Here is a 17479-nt window from a genome sequence, read left to right as displayed (position 1 = left end):
TAATTCTCATTGAAACCAGTGGGACATTGCTACAATGCTCTTTAAAAAAACAGACTCTAAAATAAGCATCCATTACTTTTTAATGAAATTTTGCATATCTGATTTCTAAAGGAAGTAAAGTTATGCCTGAGAATTTAATGATGTTTGGAAGAAAATCCCCAAAGCCACAGACAACAGAAGACTGGACACGTTTTTTTTCAATGGGAAACAAGCAGGGCTTTTTTTCAGCGGGAACGCGGTGGAACGGAGTTCTGGCAGCTCTTGAAAATGGTCACATGGCTGGTGGCCCCGCCCCCTGATTATCCAGACAGGGGAGTTTAGATTGCCCTCTGCGCCACTAGCGGCGCGGAGGGCAATCTAAACTCCCCTCTGTCTGGAGATCGGGGCGGGGCCACTGGCCATGTGACCATTTTCACTGAGGGCAATTTAAACTTTAAAAAACTCCCCCCTTGTTCCAGCTGACCCAAAGTGACATCATTGTGAGGTCCTGAGTTCCACCACCTTTTCCCAGAAAAAAAGCCCTGGAAACAAGAATGGCACAAACCAGTGGATGATTAAATAGGGGGAAATGAAATGAATGCAGTGAAAATGATGAAATGGATGAAGGGTCTTTAAAATGAAAACATGGAGAATTTAAAATTAGTATTTCCATGTACCACCCTTGCACTTCAGCTTGTCACATGAAGTTGCCAGTTGGAAATACTCAGAAGCTGCACGGTTGAAACTTGTCCTAGAAAATTTTTTTTGAAGCTGCCAAATATAGAGACATAGTCACCTAAATTGCACTCCAGTAAAATAATCCTCTCTCGTTATTTTGTCATTAATGTATCTAGACATACTGCCCTAAATCTTAGTGGTTTTTATCACTCATTCTAGAAGGGAGTGAGGGGCAGTGTATGTGATCTCTTACTATTTATTTATCATTTGTATTCCGCCCTCACTGCAAGCGGGCTCAGGGCAGATAACAACCTTAAAATCATTTTAAAACGTTCCATATTAAAATATCAAAACATCATATAAAAATAGCAGCACTCTTTTGCCTGGCGTCAGCAATACAACCAATAACCAACAATACAGCAGTACAGCTGGATATAGCAGCACAGTAAGGGCAGCTGAAAAAAAAATGGTGGGCAACTTTCACTATGGCAGCAGAAAAAGTAATCTTGGCCAACTGCCACACTAAATCGCACTGGTTTTGATATGTATGTTCTGTAGACTGCCAGTTCCAGTTGAGCTTCATTTCCCCACTGCTGCTCCCACAGTCTTGGAAAATACTATGGATTGGAGCCAAAGTTCATGCTCTTCCCTGTAAAATAAGGCAGGAAGAAATTAAACAGGTATTTTTCTCATTGCTTCCAGCTTGAATATTTGTGTCTTAGGAAGCATTTAAGACTCCGGAACTTTGCTTGGGAATCTTAAAGAATGAGATTGGCTGGAGGCAGGAGAAAGATGAGGAAGCCATATGGCATTTATTTAAATTCAGCTTCAGTAAATGTTGTCATGCGCCAACAATGCCCTTCTACTGTCTACTCTGGACACCCAGGTTAGTCTCTCTGTGAGAATCAACACAAATCTGACATAAGAAACCACAACATTGAGAAACTTGTGAAGAAACGTTTCAGTCATCTTGGTCATGCTGTCACAGGTCTAACAGTCACTGTTGTACCAAACAAACTAAACTTAAAATATAAAACAGGAAAGTGTTGAATTAGAAAATAATTTTTTTTAAAAAACCCTACCTGGTCATCCTGGCTTAAGCAGAGACTTGGGTCTCCTTATTACAATTTCCAAAAACTTCTACAGGCACCCACTTTTTAGAAACAAGGGCTATCCCTGTTTGTTTCATCATACTCTACCCTTGTATTGCTATCAGTGCATCTTTTTTTCCTGATTAGTTACCTTTATCCTACTTCATTACTTTGTTTACTCGAGTCTCAAGAAAGTCTGGAACCTCTGACCTTTCATCAGCCATTATGTGACTATTCCCTTGCCCAGGGAAGTTACACCTGAAAGGTTTGTGTCAGAGATTCAGACCAGCACTCTCTGCCTTCACCTAACACACACCCTTCTGTAATTTTCTCTACATGTATTCCCAACATGATTTCCTTTCCAGGTATCTGAACAAGACTCAAAAGGTCATACATTAATAAACGTTAAATCCACCATAAACTGGCATGAGTAGGTGATCTATTTCCCTTAAGATCTGCTCGCCCCCCCCTTCTCTTTGCTTTGTATCACCTGGCCTAAGGAAGACTTCAGGGTAACTGGAAAGCGTGCACATTGATACGTGTCCTGGGACGGGTCCTAATAAAAGTATTATGTGGATTGCTTTCTTGTCTTGGATGCCAACCTCCAGGCTGGAGATTTCCTGGAATTAAAACTGATCTCCAGGCCACATAAACCACCTCCCTTGGAGAAAACGGCCACTAGGAGGGTGGACTCTAAGGTATTTTACCTTGCTGAGGTCCCACCTTTCCTAAAAACCCACCGCCTCCAGGCTATGCCCCTAAATCTGCAAGAATTTCCCAACCCGCAGCAGGCACCCCTTTCGCCCATCCTCCACAGGAAGGGTCAGTTTTTCTCCGGAACCATGAAGCCTCTCCCGCGAGGGAGGAGAGCGAGTTTTGCCGGGGCACCAAAAGCGGAAGTTGGGCGGGATGGAGGCGGACGCTGTCGTCATCCTAGGCGGAAGCCTGCCAGGGCCGCTGGAGCGGGCGAGGCAGAGCCGCCGGCTGGGCTGGCGCGGACGGGCGGACCATGGCGGTGCCGGTGCTGGGCGCGCTCTGGGCCGAGGTCCCGCTGGAGACGCGGATCTTCGGCGCGGTGCTGCTCTTCTCCTGGGCCGTCTACCTCTGGGAAGCGCTGCTGGCCTGGCGGCAGGTGGGACCCTTCCCCTCCCTCAACCCCGAAGCCCTCCTCCCTTCCGCGTTGCCTCTTCCCCTTCTCGTCTCTGCTGGCTTTGCTAGGAAGGCGCCGGTCCCGCTGCCTTCCCGGGGCTGGCTCCCCAGTAAGCGGGCCCGCTGCGGAAAACAGGGACCCCAGGCCTGGATATGCAGCCGCCCTCGTCTCTGGGGTAAAGGAAGGCACCCACAGCGTGGGCATGGCCAAGCCTCGAGGCTGCCCATAGTCACACAGTGCTTAGCAGAGGCCGTTATTCGGTAGGATAGCTGCCACCATGAGGAGAGTGTGCCAAAGCAAGTGTTTGCAGACTCCCCCTCCCCATCTCTATCACGTTCACTTGCTTTGCTTGTATTATACACACACGTTGCATGCATGCTTGTATTACATACGTACATAGTGTGTGTGTGTGTGTGTGTTATGTGCCGTCGAGTCGCCCCCGACCTATGGCGACCCTATGAATGAAAGACGTCCAGAACGCCCTGTGAATTAACAGACTTGCCCAGATCATGCAAACTGGAGGACATGGCTACTTTTATTGAGTCAAGCCATCTCGTTTTAGGTCTTCTTTTCCTACTGCCTTCCAGTTTCCCAAGCATTGACATTTCCAGAGAATCTTGTCTTCTCATGACATGACGAAAATACGATTGCCTCAGTTTTGTCATTTTAGCTTCTAGGGAGAATTCAGGCTTGATTTGATCTCGGACCCACTTATTTGTCTTTTTGGCCATCCATGGTATCCACAAAACTCGTCCAGCTCCGCATTTCAAATTAATCAATTTTCTTCCTGTCAGCTTTCTTCATTGTTCAACTTTCACATCCATACATAGTCATGGGGAATACCATAGTTTCAATATGTGTGTGTGTGTGTATATATATTATGTGTATATGTATTTATGTGTGTGTGTTATGCCTGAAACAGCTCACCCTCTGCATCCTATCCAATTAGACACAAAGGGCTGGAGTAGGAAGAGTGATTTTTAAGACTTTTATTGCAATTAAAGGAGAGGAGAACCATAGGCAAGTTTATGCCCCCAAAATGGTTTCCTCTGCCTCTCCTTTGAGCAGAACAATCCTTATAGCTTTTATGACATGAGAATAATCGTGCAATTAATTATAACATAATTGGTTAACAGACATTGCACATTAAGATATTCAAGATGCATGTTCAACCTTTTGATTCAGCATGCATGTGTGACTCTACAAAGCCAGCTTTTGTTGCAGACTTGTTACTTTTAAAGCATGCTATTCAAATCTGACTTACGTGTCCAGCAATCTCTGAGAACAATGCAAGAACTTTGCCTGCTTTATGTTATCTCGGAAACAAGGCCATGAACTCTTGCTGTCAGCTTCTAGTATAACTAAAGCTTCCTATAGCAATTAAGCAATTGTGAATTGCTGATGGTAAACACGTAGCCGAGAAAATACTGTTGGTTAGGGTCTTCATGAGCTGCAGATTGCTTTAGTAAACATATAGCTTGCTTGGCTGAACCAAAATACTGTTTTACTGGGGTATCGCGCATGTGCACGTGCACGCTATGATAAAAGGCAGAAAGGGGAGAGCGCTATTATAAGCTGCTTTGGGGTGAGAAAAGGATAAAAATCTTAGATGCTTAAAAAGCTTACTTCATCAAAGACATCTTTAAGATGCTGCTGGACATGTGTTTGCTTTTGCCTTCTGGATTTGTTTAATTTAGTGCATTTTTGATCTTCTCTTTCTCCAAGGAATTCAAGGTGGTTTATACATTCTTCCCATTTATTATGACAACGATATTGTGACATTGGTTAAGCTGTGAAAAAACTGCGACTGGCCCAAGGTCACTTAGTAAGCTTCATAGCAGTGGGTGGATTTGAACCCTAGTTTCCCAGATTTTAATCTAGTGCTGTAACTGCTGCCCTTTACTAGGTGCAGAGTGCTTTGTGTGGGGCTTCCTTTGGAAATAACATTAATAACATAACATTCGATTTATATACTGCCCTTCAGGACAACGTAAGGGCCCACTCGGAGCGGTTTACAAAATGTTATTTTTATCTCAACAACAATCAACCTGTGAGGTGGGTGGGGCTGAGAGAGCTCTGAGAGAGCTGTGACTGACCCAAGGTCACCCAGCTGGCTTCAAGTGGAGGAGTGGGGAATCAAACCCAGTTCTCCAGATTAGAGTCCCACCACTCTTAACCGCTACACCAAAGTGTTCAGAAATTATAATGGTTTTGGAATGTTGTAGCTGGCTTGTTAAATGATATTCAACACTCTTGAGCATTATTCTTTGTTGCAAGATCTGTGCTAGCTCCCAGTGTCATTTTGACTGTAGATCAAAGAGCTGGTATTGATCAATGAAACCATGGGGCCAGAGTGGCTGAAAGACTGCCATTTCCCGTATGAACTTGCCTGTTTGCTGCAGTCTTAATTGGAAGCCCCTGCTCAGTGTCAGAGGCTAAACAAGTAATGACCAGGAAGAGGGACTTCTCAGTGGTTTTGTTTAGACTATGAAATTTCTACCCCGGAGATATTAATCTCGATCATCTGTCACCCACCCTTCATAACAGTTTCACTCAGCTGAGTGGGGCGACAAAGTGTTTTCTGTTCCCATTGTGTTTCAGTCAGTCCAATCACACACACTCACCTTAGCCTACCTCTCAGGATTGTTGTGAGGACAGAGCCGAGGAAAGAACAATGTAAGCCCCTTTTGATTTCTACTGGGGAGGCAGGGCATAAATGAAGTAAATAAATAATATGTATTACCTGCCCTGATATGCTTTGGTCATTGTATAAATACACTTTTACAATAAACCTGTAGCTAAAAATGTAACAGCATAATGAAAACTTTTACTGGTTCCATCTCCAGTAATCCCCCCCAATCATTTTCAGATCTCTTAGCTATGCCTATTTTTATCTTGTTTTTTAATCTTAAAAAAAAAGCCTTGTCCCTGAAGTTGTGCACAACCTGGAGGAAAAAAATATCCGGACTCTTTAAGAAAGGTTTAATGGCATGTTAGCTAGCAGGTGGTGTTCTTTCTTTGCCATGAAAAGCTTTAACTGCCCATTCCCTCTTGTTAAACCTCTGTTAAAGGGTAATACTTTTTTCTCCAGGTTTTTGGCAACCCTGCTTGAGTTATCCCCTGGTGTACACTAGATCCAGTATAGGATAACTTCTGGTCCTCTAGTTCCCTTGTCTTTGGATTTTTCCTCTCCTTATCATTTGAGCCTAACAAGAGGGCCTGCTGTTCTCATGTTCCTTGTGTGCCTTCCCCTCGCCCCCAATAAATGCACCTACTTTGGGGTGGGGGGAAGAACCCTAATTATAGGATTCTTGGTCTGATTCAGTGTACAAATAGCAGTCCTTTAGGTTATCAACCACAAGCAGGACACATTTTTAATTTTTGAATGGTGCCTAGCAACTTCAGGTGGTTTGTAAATAAGAATGGCAGGGCATCCGTTACTGGCGAAAGTAGGTTTGCATTCTGTAGTAGACCAGTGGCCAGATACAATTTAGGGGGTTGTGACTGCTCAAGAACTAGCATCAGCAATCTGTTATAAGCATTTTTTCAGGTGGACAGCAGTGTTAGTCTTTGGTAGCAGAACAGAGTTCGAGTCCGGCAGCACCTTAAAGACCAACAAAATTTTCCAGGATATAAATTTTTGTGAGTCAAAGCTTATTTTGCCAAATGCCGAGGGCCAGCATGGCTTTTTGTTATGACTTCTTGTTATAAATATGTACATTAAAGTATTTAAAGATCTTTAGACCATGATTAATTGTGTTTGAGGTGCATATAATTATGTGTTTGGCATGCATATAATTATATAATATATATAATTATATGTAACACACACACACACGATTCTTGGACCTCATTTCCTCACATGCTAATAGGGTGTTTAAGAGAACAATCCTGAGCAGGTCTACTCAGAATCCTACTGAGGCCTGTGCAGTGGGGTTTACTCCCAAAAAAGTGTTCTTAGGATTGCACTGAAAATCATTAAGAAGCATAGCTGCAGTTTAGTATGCAGATCCATAAGTATTCTGATAGTGGGGCATTTTACTTTTCTCTCTCAAAATTCAGGGTACCAAGTCTGCCTCTAATAATCGCAGAGCTCAAGCCAAGTCGCAGATTTGATGGAAGTTTTCATGGTGTAACTTCCCCAATTGCTGCTTAAAGCAGTCTTACCTCATGGAGATTCATTGTAACAGCCAGCAACGTAAATTTGAGACTTCAACAAGGTGTGCAACTGGCCTTGACAAATTTTCTTTGCCTGTAGGAGCCAGCCCTAAAATTTAACAGCCAGACTTGTTTTTAAGCCTCCAGAGGCGTGTATCTGAATGACCATATTTTCTAATTATTGCTGCCTCAAAAGCTACTCCTAAACTCTTTACAGTTTCTTATTAAAGTTTTAGCAAAGTTGTTGTAATATAGGGTACCCGTTTGTCAACACTACAACGAAAATCTAACATCTAATCTTAACCTAACATCTCCCCAATTTCTCATAACTTCATTATCTCTTTAAAAAGCTCTGTTAATTTAATACTGAATATCGGAGCCAAACTACAAAATAACTGGTTAAGAAATGGATTCATATACCACCACTGAATGGTGTAAAGTTAACATATAAACAGGTAAGGAGAATAATTTCATGTACATGTACTTTTATGTCATACAGCAAAAAATATTCTGATGCAAAATGATAAGTTGTACTTCCCCGAGGATCACTGAGTGATGCTACAATAAAATCATTGCTGAAAATAGTAGATGCCGCAATGAAATTTCAGGCACTATGGTGACCTGGTGCCTATGATTTGTCAAGCCCTGCTGAACGTATCCCCAGCACACATTGTAACCATTCTTAAATGAGGAAGGATGAGGAGTCAAACAGTAGCCAATACCATCTCTCTTTTTGCAGGGTGCAAGCTGTATTTACCACTATGTTTAAAATATTTCAGAGGACCGTGTACAAGACAACAACCCATGTGCCGTTGGAGCTGGGGCCAATAATGGACTTGGAAACATTTGAAAAATCTCGCCTTTATCAGTTGGATAAAAGTGCTTTCAGCTTTTGGTCAGGTCTCTACTCAGAGGTCGAGGGCACCGTGAGTATCTCTTCAATTTGCAGATTTCTTGTGTTTCTCAGTTAAAATTGTTTTCTAAGTACTGAGAATCAGGTTTTTACCTAAGCAACAGAGAATCAGTACATTTTGCAAGCAACGTTTATCATTCCTACTGTTCAAATATAAAAAAACCCTCTGTTTTTAAAAAAACATTCAAAAGTAGTACAAAGATGGAGAACAGGAGAAACTGAAGTTATTCTTTTTTTCAAGATTCTTCAACTTTGTGCAAACATGTCCCTTAACTCTGTGTCTTTGCTTTATAGGTGATTCTTCTATGTGGAGGTATTCCTTTCCTTTGGTCTATATCTGGAGAGATCTCTGAACATGCTGGCTTTGGACCAGAGTATGAGGTAGGCCCTTAAATTTGGCTAAGCATCTAAATACTAGAATACAAACTTCCCCATTTTTGATAAAAATGCTAGATAATCTTTCCAATGCTATCAGTATGTGACTGCAGGTGGTAGAAAAATCCAAGGTATTTTGTTACTTGAACATTTAAAAAGTGTTTGTAAACTCACAGGGCAGTCCTCAGCACAGTTACACCTTTCTAAGCCTATCAAAATCATTGGGCTTAGGAAGGTATAACTGCTTAGGATAGCACTCTCAATGCATAGGAATTACATGAATTTTTTCCCTTCATTTTGCACTGCGTGCAATTGTGGGGCTGTGTGCGCTAACAGGAGCTAATTCAAACCCAACTTGCTCGGTTTTTTAAAAAGCACTTTATTTCAGCAGTGTATGATTTATTTATTTTTAATAAATGTATGCTGCCTCTCCAGAATGGCTTGACTTGACATACGACTGAAACAGTAGAATGAAGTAAGTAACAATACAAACTGGTAAAAATAACCCCGCCAATGAAAGCAACTTCAGTAACAGCATGCCAATAAGAAAAGGCCAATAAAAGCATATAAAACAGAGCAGTCTGGAAGGATTTTAATGACAATAGTCCTCAGGCTAGGAGTGGGCAGTAACACTGCGTAATAGTCGAAGGAAGCCCTTTGGTTCCACTCACCACCATTACCACTATCAGAGTTGTGTGTTTGCTGGAAACTTTTAAGTCGTGTTTCCAGGTTAGAAGCATGTGAGCATTTGCTTCACGAATTTGCAGCCTGATCCAATTCAGACTTTCTTGGAAGTAAATTCTGTTGTGTTCCATGGGGCTTGCTTCCTGCTAAGCACGTGTACTATTGCAGACCTAGGATCGTATTGTAACTAAATTAGCAGTTTCCACCGATTCTCTCTTCCTGCTGCAGACTCGATTTGTGTTGTTCTTCAGGGTCCCCTATCACCCTGGATCAGCACTTCACATACATAAGTGGGGTGCAGTGAGGGGCAGGGGAGGCAGGAATGTTCCATTCCATTTATGGAAAACTTAGTCTGGCTCCAGCTCCCAGTCTGGAATAGAGGGAAGAAACAAGACATCATTCTGGCAAAGCTGGCATTTGTGGGTCTTCATGCACGGGCCGCCTTCCGAGGCCTGGAAGTCCGGTAACACCTTAAAAGGCCAACAAGACTTCCAAGGTATAAGCCTTCAAGAGTCAGGCTCCCTTGTCAGATGGTATCTGATGAAGGGTCACATCATGAGAAGACAGAGTGTCTCTGGAAAAGTCAATAATGCTAGGAAAAGGGGAAGGCAGTAGGAAAAGAGGAAGACCTAAAACGAGATGGCTTGACTCAATAAAGGAAGCCACGTCCTCCAGTTTGCAGGATCTGAGCAAGTCTGTTAATGATAGGACGTTTCGGAGGTCTTTCATTCATAGGGTCACCATAGGTCAGAGGCGACTTGATGGCACGTAACACACACACACACACACACACATCTGATGAAGGGAGCTCGACTCTTGAAAGCTTACACTCTGGAAGTCTTGTTGTTCTGTAAGGTGTTACTGGACTCAAGTCTTGATCTACTGCAGACCAATCATGGCTACTCTTTTGAAACTGCCAAGACTTGTAGACCAGCAGAGGGACCACTGCTGACAGCAGATACCAGGCCAGTCTTCTGCCTGTGGGCAATGGAGAAAGAAAAGGGCGAGAGAATCATGCGCTGTGCTATCCCCCCCAGGCATCCTACCTATCAGAAAAGGGGTTGCTCCCAACACCACTGAAAGAGTCCCTAAGGCCATCTTCCATTTTTGGATGGGCAGTCCTAGTTTCTTTGTGCTCTCTTAGTATGCCTGTCTCTGTGGGTGGATCTTACACGAGGTGTGGTGGGATTTTGTTCCATTTTTTCTGGTGTATCTGCCATGTGTCGGGGAGATGGGAACTGTGATGCAGCAGTTTATCAAAGTCACAGAAAAACCTGCACAGCTGGTCATGTACTTTGGGAAGAGCTACGGTTCATCCAAAAGGATACAAACATTGTGTCTAAATTAGAATGCAACAGGTTCCTGCTTGTGACTTTTCTCTCCCCCCCCCTCTCCGTGCTTAGATCATTCAATCCCTGGTCTTCTTGCTGCTTGCTACCCTATTCAGCGCCGTCACGGGTCTGCCCTGGAGCCTTTATAATACTTTTGTCATAGAGGAGAAACATGGCTTCAACCAACAGGTAGGGTGGAATGCACAACTGTAGCTGCCAAATGAATATTGGTTTTATTCCATGCTGCTGCATTCATTTCTGTAAAACAGTCTGTTTTAAAATCTGTTTTTGGTTCATTGATCCGGCACAGTTGTGTTCCTACATTTTTATTATTGAAATAATCATTCTGAAAGAGAGTGGCTGATGGGCCTTGATCCTTCAGGTAGCCTTCTGCAGCGGTGATGTTTCTACCCCTTTTAGTATTGTAAAAGAAGTTTCTTATTTTTCATTAACTTTCTATGAATCCTGATGCCATGATAGCTCTCTTCTGTGTAAAGGCCTGCACAGGTTTGAAACCCAGCCAAAGGGTGCTTCATTTAAACATACCGTGTTCCTTCAGCTAGCTTTAAGCCACTTTATCTAATAAGCGTTTTGGATTTTTTGCCTTTCTCAGACTCTGGGGTTCTTTTTTAAAGACGCCATCAAGAAGTTCATAGTGACTCAATGCATCCTGTTGCCAGTAACGTCACTTTTGCTTTACATTATTAAAATTGGAGGAGACTATTTCTTCATTTACGCGTGGCTTTTCACATTAGTAGTTTCTCTGGTGAGTATTTTGCTGCTAGCTCTTTACTGTACCCAGAATTGTTGACTATGTAACTCTGCTAAAATTGAAAAATCCTGTTTCAGTCATTAACACTGCCTCTCTATAGAAGGTGCAGCTTTCTTTTCCTAATCACAGTTGCTTTTTTTATTGTCCTGTACAAATGTGGCTGGGCTAACTTGTCTGAGCGATCTGAATGGTTTTTACTGTGCAATCGTTTTGAGCATTGTCCTGAGCACAGGGCGTTTTGGGCCGGCCAAAGCTCAGCACTTTTTGAGCCCATGTTTTAAAGATGACTTTCTCCTATTAAGAGAGGAACACATGGGAAGGTAGCCTTTGCGGGTAGGGCGGAATACAAATCGAATAAAATAAATAAATAAATAAAACAGTATTGCTTGCATGGTCGTAGAACTGCATGTTGATAAACTAGCCAATGACAGCCCTGTTTTAACACTTCTGTTTCTCTCATAGGTTCTCGTCACTATCTATGCAGACTACATCGCTCCTTTGTTTGATAAATTCATTCCCCTCCCTGAAGGAGAGCTCAAACAACAAATTGAGGAGATGGCAAAGAACATAGATTTTCCTTTGACTAAAGTTTACGTTGTAGAAGGTGAGATAGGTGAAGTGGGCAAGTGTGGTTGGGCAAGCCTCAAACTCTGATCTGGGTATAACTGGATTTTATTTATTTTATTTCCAAGGTGACACCTGTCACCACATATATTCAGTGTGTCTCAATTTTTTTAAAAAAAATTAAACAACCGTAAAATCTGTAAAATAGCAATAAGAAATGGCAAGGGCAGCGTGCGTTATGAGTCATGTGAAATTATGCTGTTGAGGATGCAGTGTTGGCCATTGACCAGTGAAACTCTTTTTAATCTGAGAGTCTTAAGAATACAGGTGGAGCAGGTTTATTTGGAAAGGCATCTTTCTTGTATTTTTCAAGCTCTCATGCCCCTGGAAGGCTTTGCCAGGAATATGGGGTGCAGGATTGAGCTGGTTTGTGTGTGCGTGTGCGCGCGCGCGTGGATAATTGTCTGTTCACATTTTCCATTTTGGTTTTTAATTGTTTTTTGTTAAGGTTTTATAATACTTGTTTTAACTGTTAGTTGCCTTGGTGGTCTTGACGGGGCAAAAAGGGTACAAATAAATTGCCTCTTCTCTATCTTGTGCCATTAGAAGCATCAGTAGGCCCTATCTATTGGAAGAAATATGTCTAATATGTATTGGTCCTCTTGGATAACTCAGACGTCATTTAAACAACAAGCAAACTTTAAGTCTTATATACTTGAGGGAGATGAATTTCATTATAAGCAAGATCATGCAATATTCTAATAGTAAATAATTAAGTAGGTTCCCACTTGAATAAAGGAAAATACATACTTGGGATGCTGGAACATGCGGTTGCTTATGTAGTGAGACGTGGTTCTCTCTTCCTTCCACAGGTTCCAAACGGTCCTCCCACAGCAATGCTTATTTCTATGGCTTCTTCAAGAATAAACGCATTGTGCTGTTTGACACTCTCCTGGAGGATTATTCTGCGCTTAACAAAGAGCGTTCCGAGGATGCTGGCTCAGAGTCCCAGGTGGCCAAAGGAAATGGGGAAGAGGCAGAGACACAGGCTAAAGCCAAAGTGAGTTTTATCATTGGGCGGGAAAGCCCTTTTGGAATTTGCAGTGCCCCGTTTTTGGTTTGGATTTTGCAGAGCTCCTGCGCCTGTCCTCTTAAATAGAATTGATTTTGAAAACGAACCTTGATTTAACAAGCTTATTGCTGGGTTTGTCGCTTAGTGTGCCCGGCGAGTGTGTATGCCTAACCTGAATTGGGGGACGGTTTAATACAAGGCAGAAAGCTTTGGTGTAGCACTGGGTTGGATCCTACTATGTTTGTAGTAATCTCAACTGTGATCTATTTTTTTTTACTTCAATAGTTTTTTTTTTTAAATCATCCTTGCCCATGGAGTGACAGCTATTGTAGCAGTATTGATTGTTTTGATCTAGAATACGAAACAAGGCTGCAAAAACGAAGAAGTCTTGGCTGTGCTGGGCCATGAGCTGGGGCATTGGAAGCTTGGCCACACCATCAAGAATATTGTCATCAGCCAGGTGAGCAGAAAGAAGCAGGGATATCCCAGGTGTCCCCCCCCCCGCCTTTGTGTTCTTCTCTTGCTGTCTTAGAAGCAAAGACGTTTCTGTTTCTTTACATGCAGCTACTGTTGATGTGGTGGATCCGGTTCTTCATACAAAATGATATCCCTGTAGCATAAAAGTAGAGGAAGGGCATGAGGGCTGTGGTTCAGTGGAAGAGCCTCTGTTTTGCATGCAGAAGGTCCCAGGTTCATACCCCAGCATCTCTGCCAAGCAGTAGGTAATGTGAAAGACCTCTGCCTGAGACCCTGGAGAGCTGCTGCCAGTCTGAGCGGGCAGTACTGTCCTTGATGGAAGCGATTGTCTGATTCAGTGTAAGGCAGCTTCATGTGTGAGGGGGCATGCTTGGAGCACGCTGATGCCTAATGCTAATACGCGTATGCTGTGCATGCAGAAGATTCCTGCTCTGGGATGTCCAGTTTAAGGATCGCCAATAGTAGCAGGCGTTAGGAAGACTGTTCTCTGCTTGTGGCTGTGAGGAGCTGCTGCCTGTCAGAGTAGACAATGCTGAGGTATCTGGACCAATTATCTGATTCAGTGTAAGGCAGCAGCATATTCTCCTGCATTTGAAAGAGCCTGGCTAGGTGGCAGAGGAAAAGTTTTGCATGAAGGAGGTACCAGGTTCAAACTCTGGCACTTCTAATAAAAAAAAACTACAGGTAGCTGTTGCTGGGAAAGACCATTTTCCTCCTGAGACCCTGGAGAGCTGCTGCCAGTCAAAGCAGAAAGCAGACAATACTGAGCTTGATAGGCCAGTGGAGATCCTACCTAGTGTAAAGGTGTTTTGTATGTTCATCACAGCTTTTCCTAAATGGATTCATACTCTGATTTTATATTGTTAACATCTTTCCTCATAGTTCTCTGCACTCTGTTCTGATGGCGCGTGAGCTGGGAAAAGGAAAGGGCTCTTCCATCCATCTGTGTACAACTGGATAATTGTTCCCTTATTCTGTAATCATTTGTTGCTCTGCCATTGATTGTCTGATTGCACTGCTTTATATTCTGTAATCTGCTTCAAGTCTTCAAGTCTCAGCAAGAAAGGCAGCTAGCTATAGATAGATAGATAGATAGATAGATAGATAGATAGATAGATAGATAGATAGATAGATAGATAGATAGATAGATAGATAGATAGATAGATAGATAGATAGATAGATAGATAGATAGATAGATAGATAGATAGATAGATAGATAGATAGATAGTCAAGGCAGCACTGGGCACTGGCACTAGGTAAAATGTAGGCCAAGTTTCCATGAATGGCTTGGGATAGACATCTGTATCAGAGAATGTGACGTCGGTAGCTTCATGTATGCTTCAGTGAATGTATGAAGCTTCCCCTACAGCAGGGTTTTTGGGTCACGGTTCTGCATGTGCGTGCATGCACAGGGCTGCACTTTCATTAGAAGTTATTGGAAAAGGCCTTGAGCACCTAGTTGCACCAGGAACACATGCTCAGAGTGCTACTGGATCAGGGTACCCTGGATCAGGGTATGTTTGCATACCCCCCCAAAGAGGTGGTTTATTTATTTGAAACATTTATAAACTGGCCTTTGTGCAGCAGTATTCAAGGTAGCTAACAAATACGCTTTTCTCCTCACCCCCAGATGAATTCCTTCCTGTGTTTCTTCTTATTTGCTGTACTGATTGGTCGAAAGGAACTTTTTGCGGCTTTTGGATTCTACGACATCCAACCTACCCTGATAGGCCTCTTGATCATCTTTCAGTTTATCTTCTCACCATATAACGAGGTAACACAATGCTCAGAATTACATGTTAAACTCTGTGTGACACTTTACAGGTTTGGCTCCCCTCTCCCACTTTTAATTTATATTTTCAGTTCCTCATGTGCCACCATTTGTGAGGAATATGGGTCCTTCCATATACCTGAACAACCCAATTTATTGTTGTATTCTCCTTTTGGATTCCACAACTCTCCCACCAGAAACTTTAATAAAAAAACCCTCAATTAACATTACATTCATCCTGTATTTTAGTGGAGTGCTAAGTGGTCTTTTAGAGTATGTATTATTACTCCACTCCATTCCTTTTGTCTTTATACTTATGCTATAATAAATTAGAGGAGCTAATTTAAATCCGAGACAATATTTATTCCGTATGGAATTAAGAGTAATAATAAAATAATGAAAGAGACTCTCTCAGATGTATGAGGAAAAGTTTCTCCCATTCCTTTCCTTACTTTTTCACTCCTCTCTACAAAGCCCACTGATAATTGAACAACACGCTCACCCCCCGAAGCATCTCCAATGATCTGCCCCCTGCTGTCAGTGCTTCCCAGTCAGTTTCCACCTCTGGAGCACTAGCCCTTCCCATTTTTTTCACCTAACTGATTATATCCCGTAAAGGAAAGAGGTTAGCCTCAAATAAGCAAATAACATTTTCAACTATTCACACAACCATGTCTTCCCACCAACAAACACCATATACTCTGTTACACTCTGAATGTAAACACCTATGGCTTATCCCGTGGCTTACATCTTGCATTATATTTTGTATTTATTTATATCCCGCTTTTCTCCATTGCCATATTTCTTACTACAACCACCCCGATGACATAGCTTAGGGTGACAGAATGTGACCGGGCCAAGGCCACCAGCGAGCTTCTATGATACAGTAGGGATTTGAACGCAGGTCTCCTAGGATTCTAGTTCTACATTGCGTGCACTAGGCCATGCCACAAATTCTGTGACCTTGGTCCCTGAGGATTAAAGATTGTGGCCCACTCAGCTGTAAATCTGAGCCTACTCTATCTCACATGGTTGTTGTTAAGGGAAATTGGAGGAGGAAAAAACCGTGTACTTATCCATGAGCTCCTTGGGCAGAAGAAAAATGTAATCAGCTGGGGAGTGGTTTTGAAGGACTTTGAAACACGTTCTGAGATTTCACACGTGTCCCCTTCTGTTTCTGCCGTAGGTTCTCTCCTTTTGTTTAACTGTGTTAAGCAGGCGATTTGAATTTCAAGCAGATGCTTTTGCCAAGGATCTTGGAAAGGGTAAAGACTTGTACTCGGCGCTGATCAAGCTGAACAAAGATAACTTGGGATTCCCTGTTTCAGACTGGCTGTTTTCTATGTGGCATTATTCTCACCCTCCACTGTTAGAAAGACTTCAAGCACTCAAGGAGTCCAAGCAAGACTGAAATAAGTGGATGGATGAAAAGAGGAGCTTTTACCCCAAAATCAAGTTCCTGGTTTTGTTTTTTTAAAACTATATGTATATAAATACATCCATTCTGAGCACACCATTCTGTGTAAGCGACATTACACTCTTCACCTGATCTGAACGAAGCTCTTGAAAAACTTGTGTTCAATTAACTGAAACGAATTTTAAAGAGAAATAACCTTGTGGGGACTGAGTTGGGGATGAATGTAATGTTTAAAAAAAAAATCTCTTAATCACAGAGAACAGTTCTTGAGGAGGAAAGTAATTTATTACAACCCGAAGTGTTGCTTGAATTTGTGGAAGCTTTGAATGTGACTCTTTGTACCTTAAGCACTTTGTCTGAGTGTTCTGTACGGCAAACTTCTAGCTTTCCTACCTCATTTGTGGGGTTCAGGACCTAGAAACCTCTCTCCTTTTCGACCACTGGGGTTCCAGCATTTAAACCAAAACACTGTCTGGATTGAGAGCACGGGACTTTCTCCCTAGGTTCAAGTTCAAACCTGCAATGAAAATGAAAAGGCTACTTTTTACAGATAATAAAGACATCTCTGCCCCTTGGTGGGGACCAGAGAATAAATTCCAGCAACCTGGCAACGTGTGTTTAATATATGTGTGTTTTGGAGTGGAGTGTTTGGAGTGTTTTGGTCTGTAGAAGAAGAGCAAGAGTCCGGTCCTGAAGCACCTTAAAAGACCAACTAGAATTCCAGGGAATGAGCTTTGGAGAGTCAAAGCTCTCATCTAGTCGGTCTTTAAAGTGCTACTGGATAAGAAGGTTAATTCAGATACACTTGAAAGACCTGATTGAATTAACCCCCTGCCTAGTTCCTTTGTAATCTGCCTTACAAGGATTCTGCTGAAATGAGTTTGAGCGATGACTCATACAAGATAGTGAAATAAATGCTGTGTAGTCTTTTAAGGTAGGGCTTTTGTTTTTATTATAAATATTGTTAGCCTCTAAGGGGCTAGTGAGTTAACTTTACTGCTACAGTCTAACACACATAATCTGGGACAGTGGACCACATGCACTAGC

At 42.4% G+C, this 17479-nt stretch overlaps 1 protein-coding gene across 1 annotated transcript; it reads left to right on the top strand.

Annotated features, from left to right (window-relative positions):
• Positions 1-2678: 2678 nt before the first annotated feature.
• On the top strand, positions 2679-17031 carry ZMPSTE24 (zinc metallopeptidase STE24). The gene is made up of 10 exons (XM_055000020.1): positions 2679-2880; positions 7836-7982; positions 8264-8350; positions 10432-10548; positions 10973-11125; positions 11594-11735; positions 12568-12755; positions 13123-13227; positions 14875-15018; positions 16202-17031. Exons 1-10 carry the CDS (start codon positions 2758-2760, stop codon positions 16424-16426), a joined length of 1431 nt encoding a protein of 476 aa, XP_054855995.1. The 5' UTR covers positions 2679-2757; the 3' UTR covers positions 16427-17031.
• Positions 17032-17479: the final 448 nt, after the last annotated feature.

Source organism: Eublepharis macularius, chromosome 15, assembly GCF_028583425.1.
Source record: "Eublepharis macularius isolate TG4126 chromosome 15, MPM_Emac_v1.0, whole genome shotgun sequence".
Lineage (NCBI taxonomy): Eukaryota > Metazoa > Chordata > Lepidosauria > Squamata > Eublepharidae > Eublepharis > Eublepharis macularius.
Note: the sequence above shows the minus strand (reverse complement) of the source record. Positions and strands in the feature narration are given on the sequence as shown.

Excerpts from the sequence above, each read along its gene's own strand:
- ZMPSTE24 (XM_055000020.1), top strand. The coding sequence starts at position 2,758 with ATGGCGGTGCCGGTGCTGGGCGCGCTCTGGGCCGAGGTCCCGCTGGAG. Across the intron at positions 10,549-10,972 it reads AACATGGCTTCAACCAACAG|ACTCTGGGGTTCTTTTTTAA; the intron begins GTAGGGTGGAAT and ends TGCCTTTCTCAG. Across the intron at positions 11,736-12,567 it reads TAAAGTTTACGTTGTAGAAG|GTTCCAAACGGTCCTCCCAC; the intron begins GTGAGATAGGTG and ends TTCCTTCCACAG.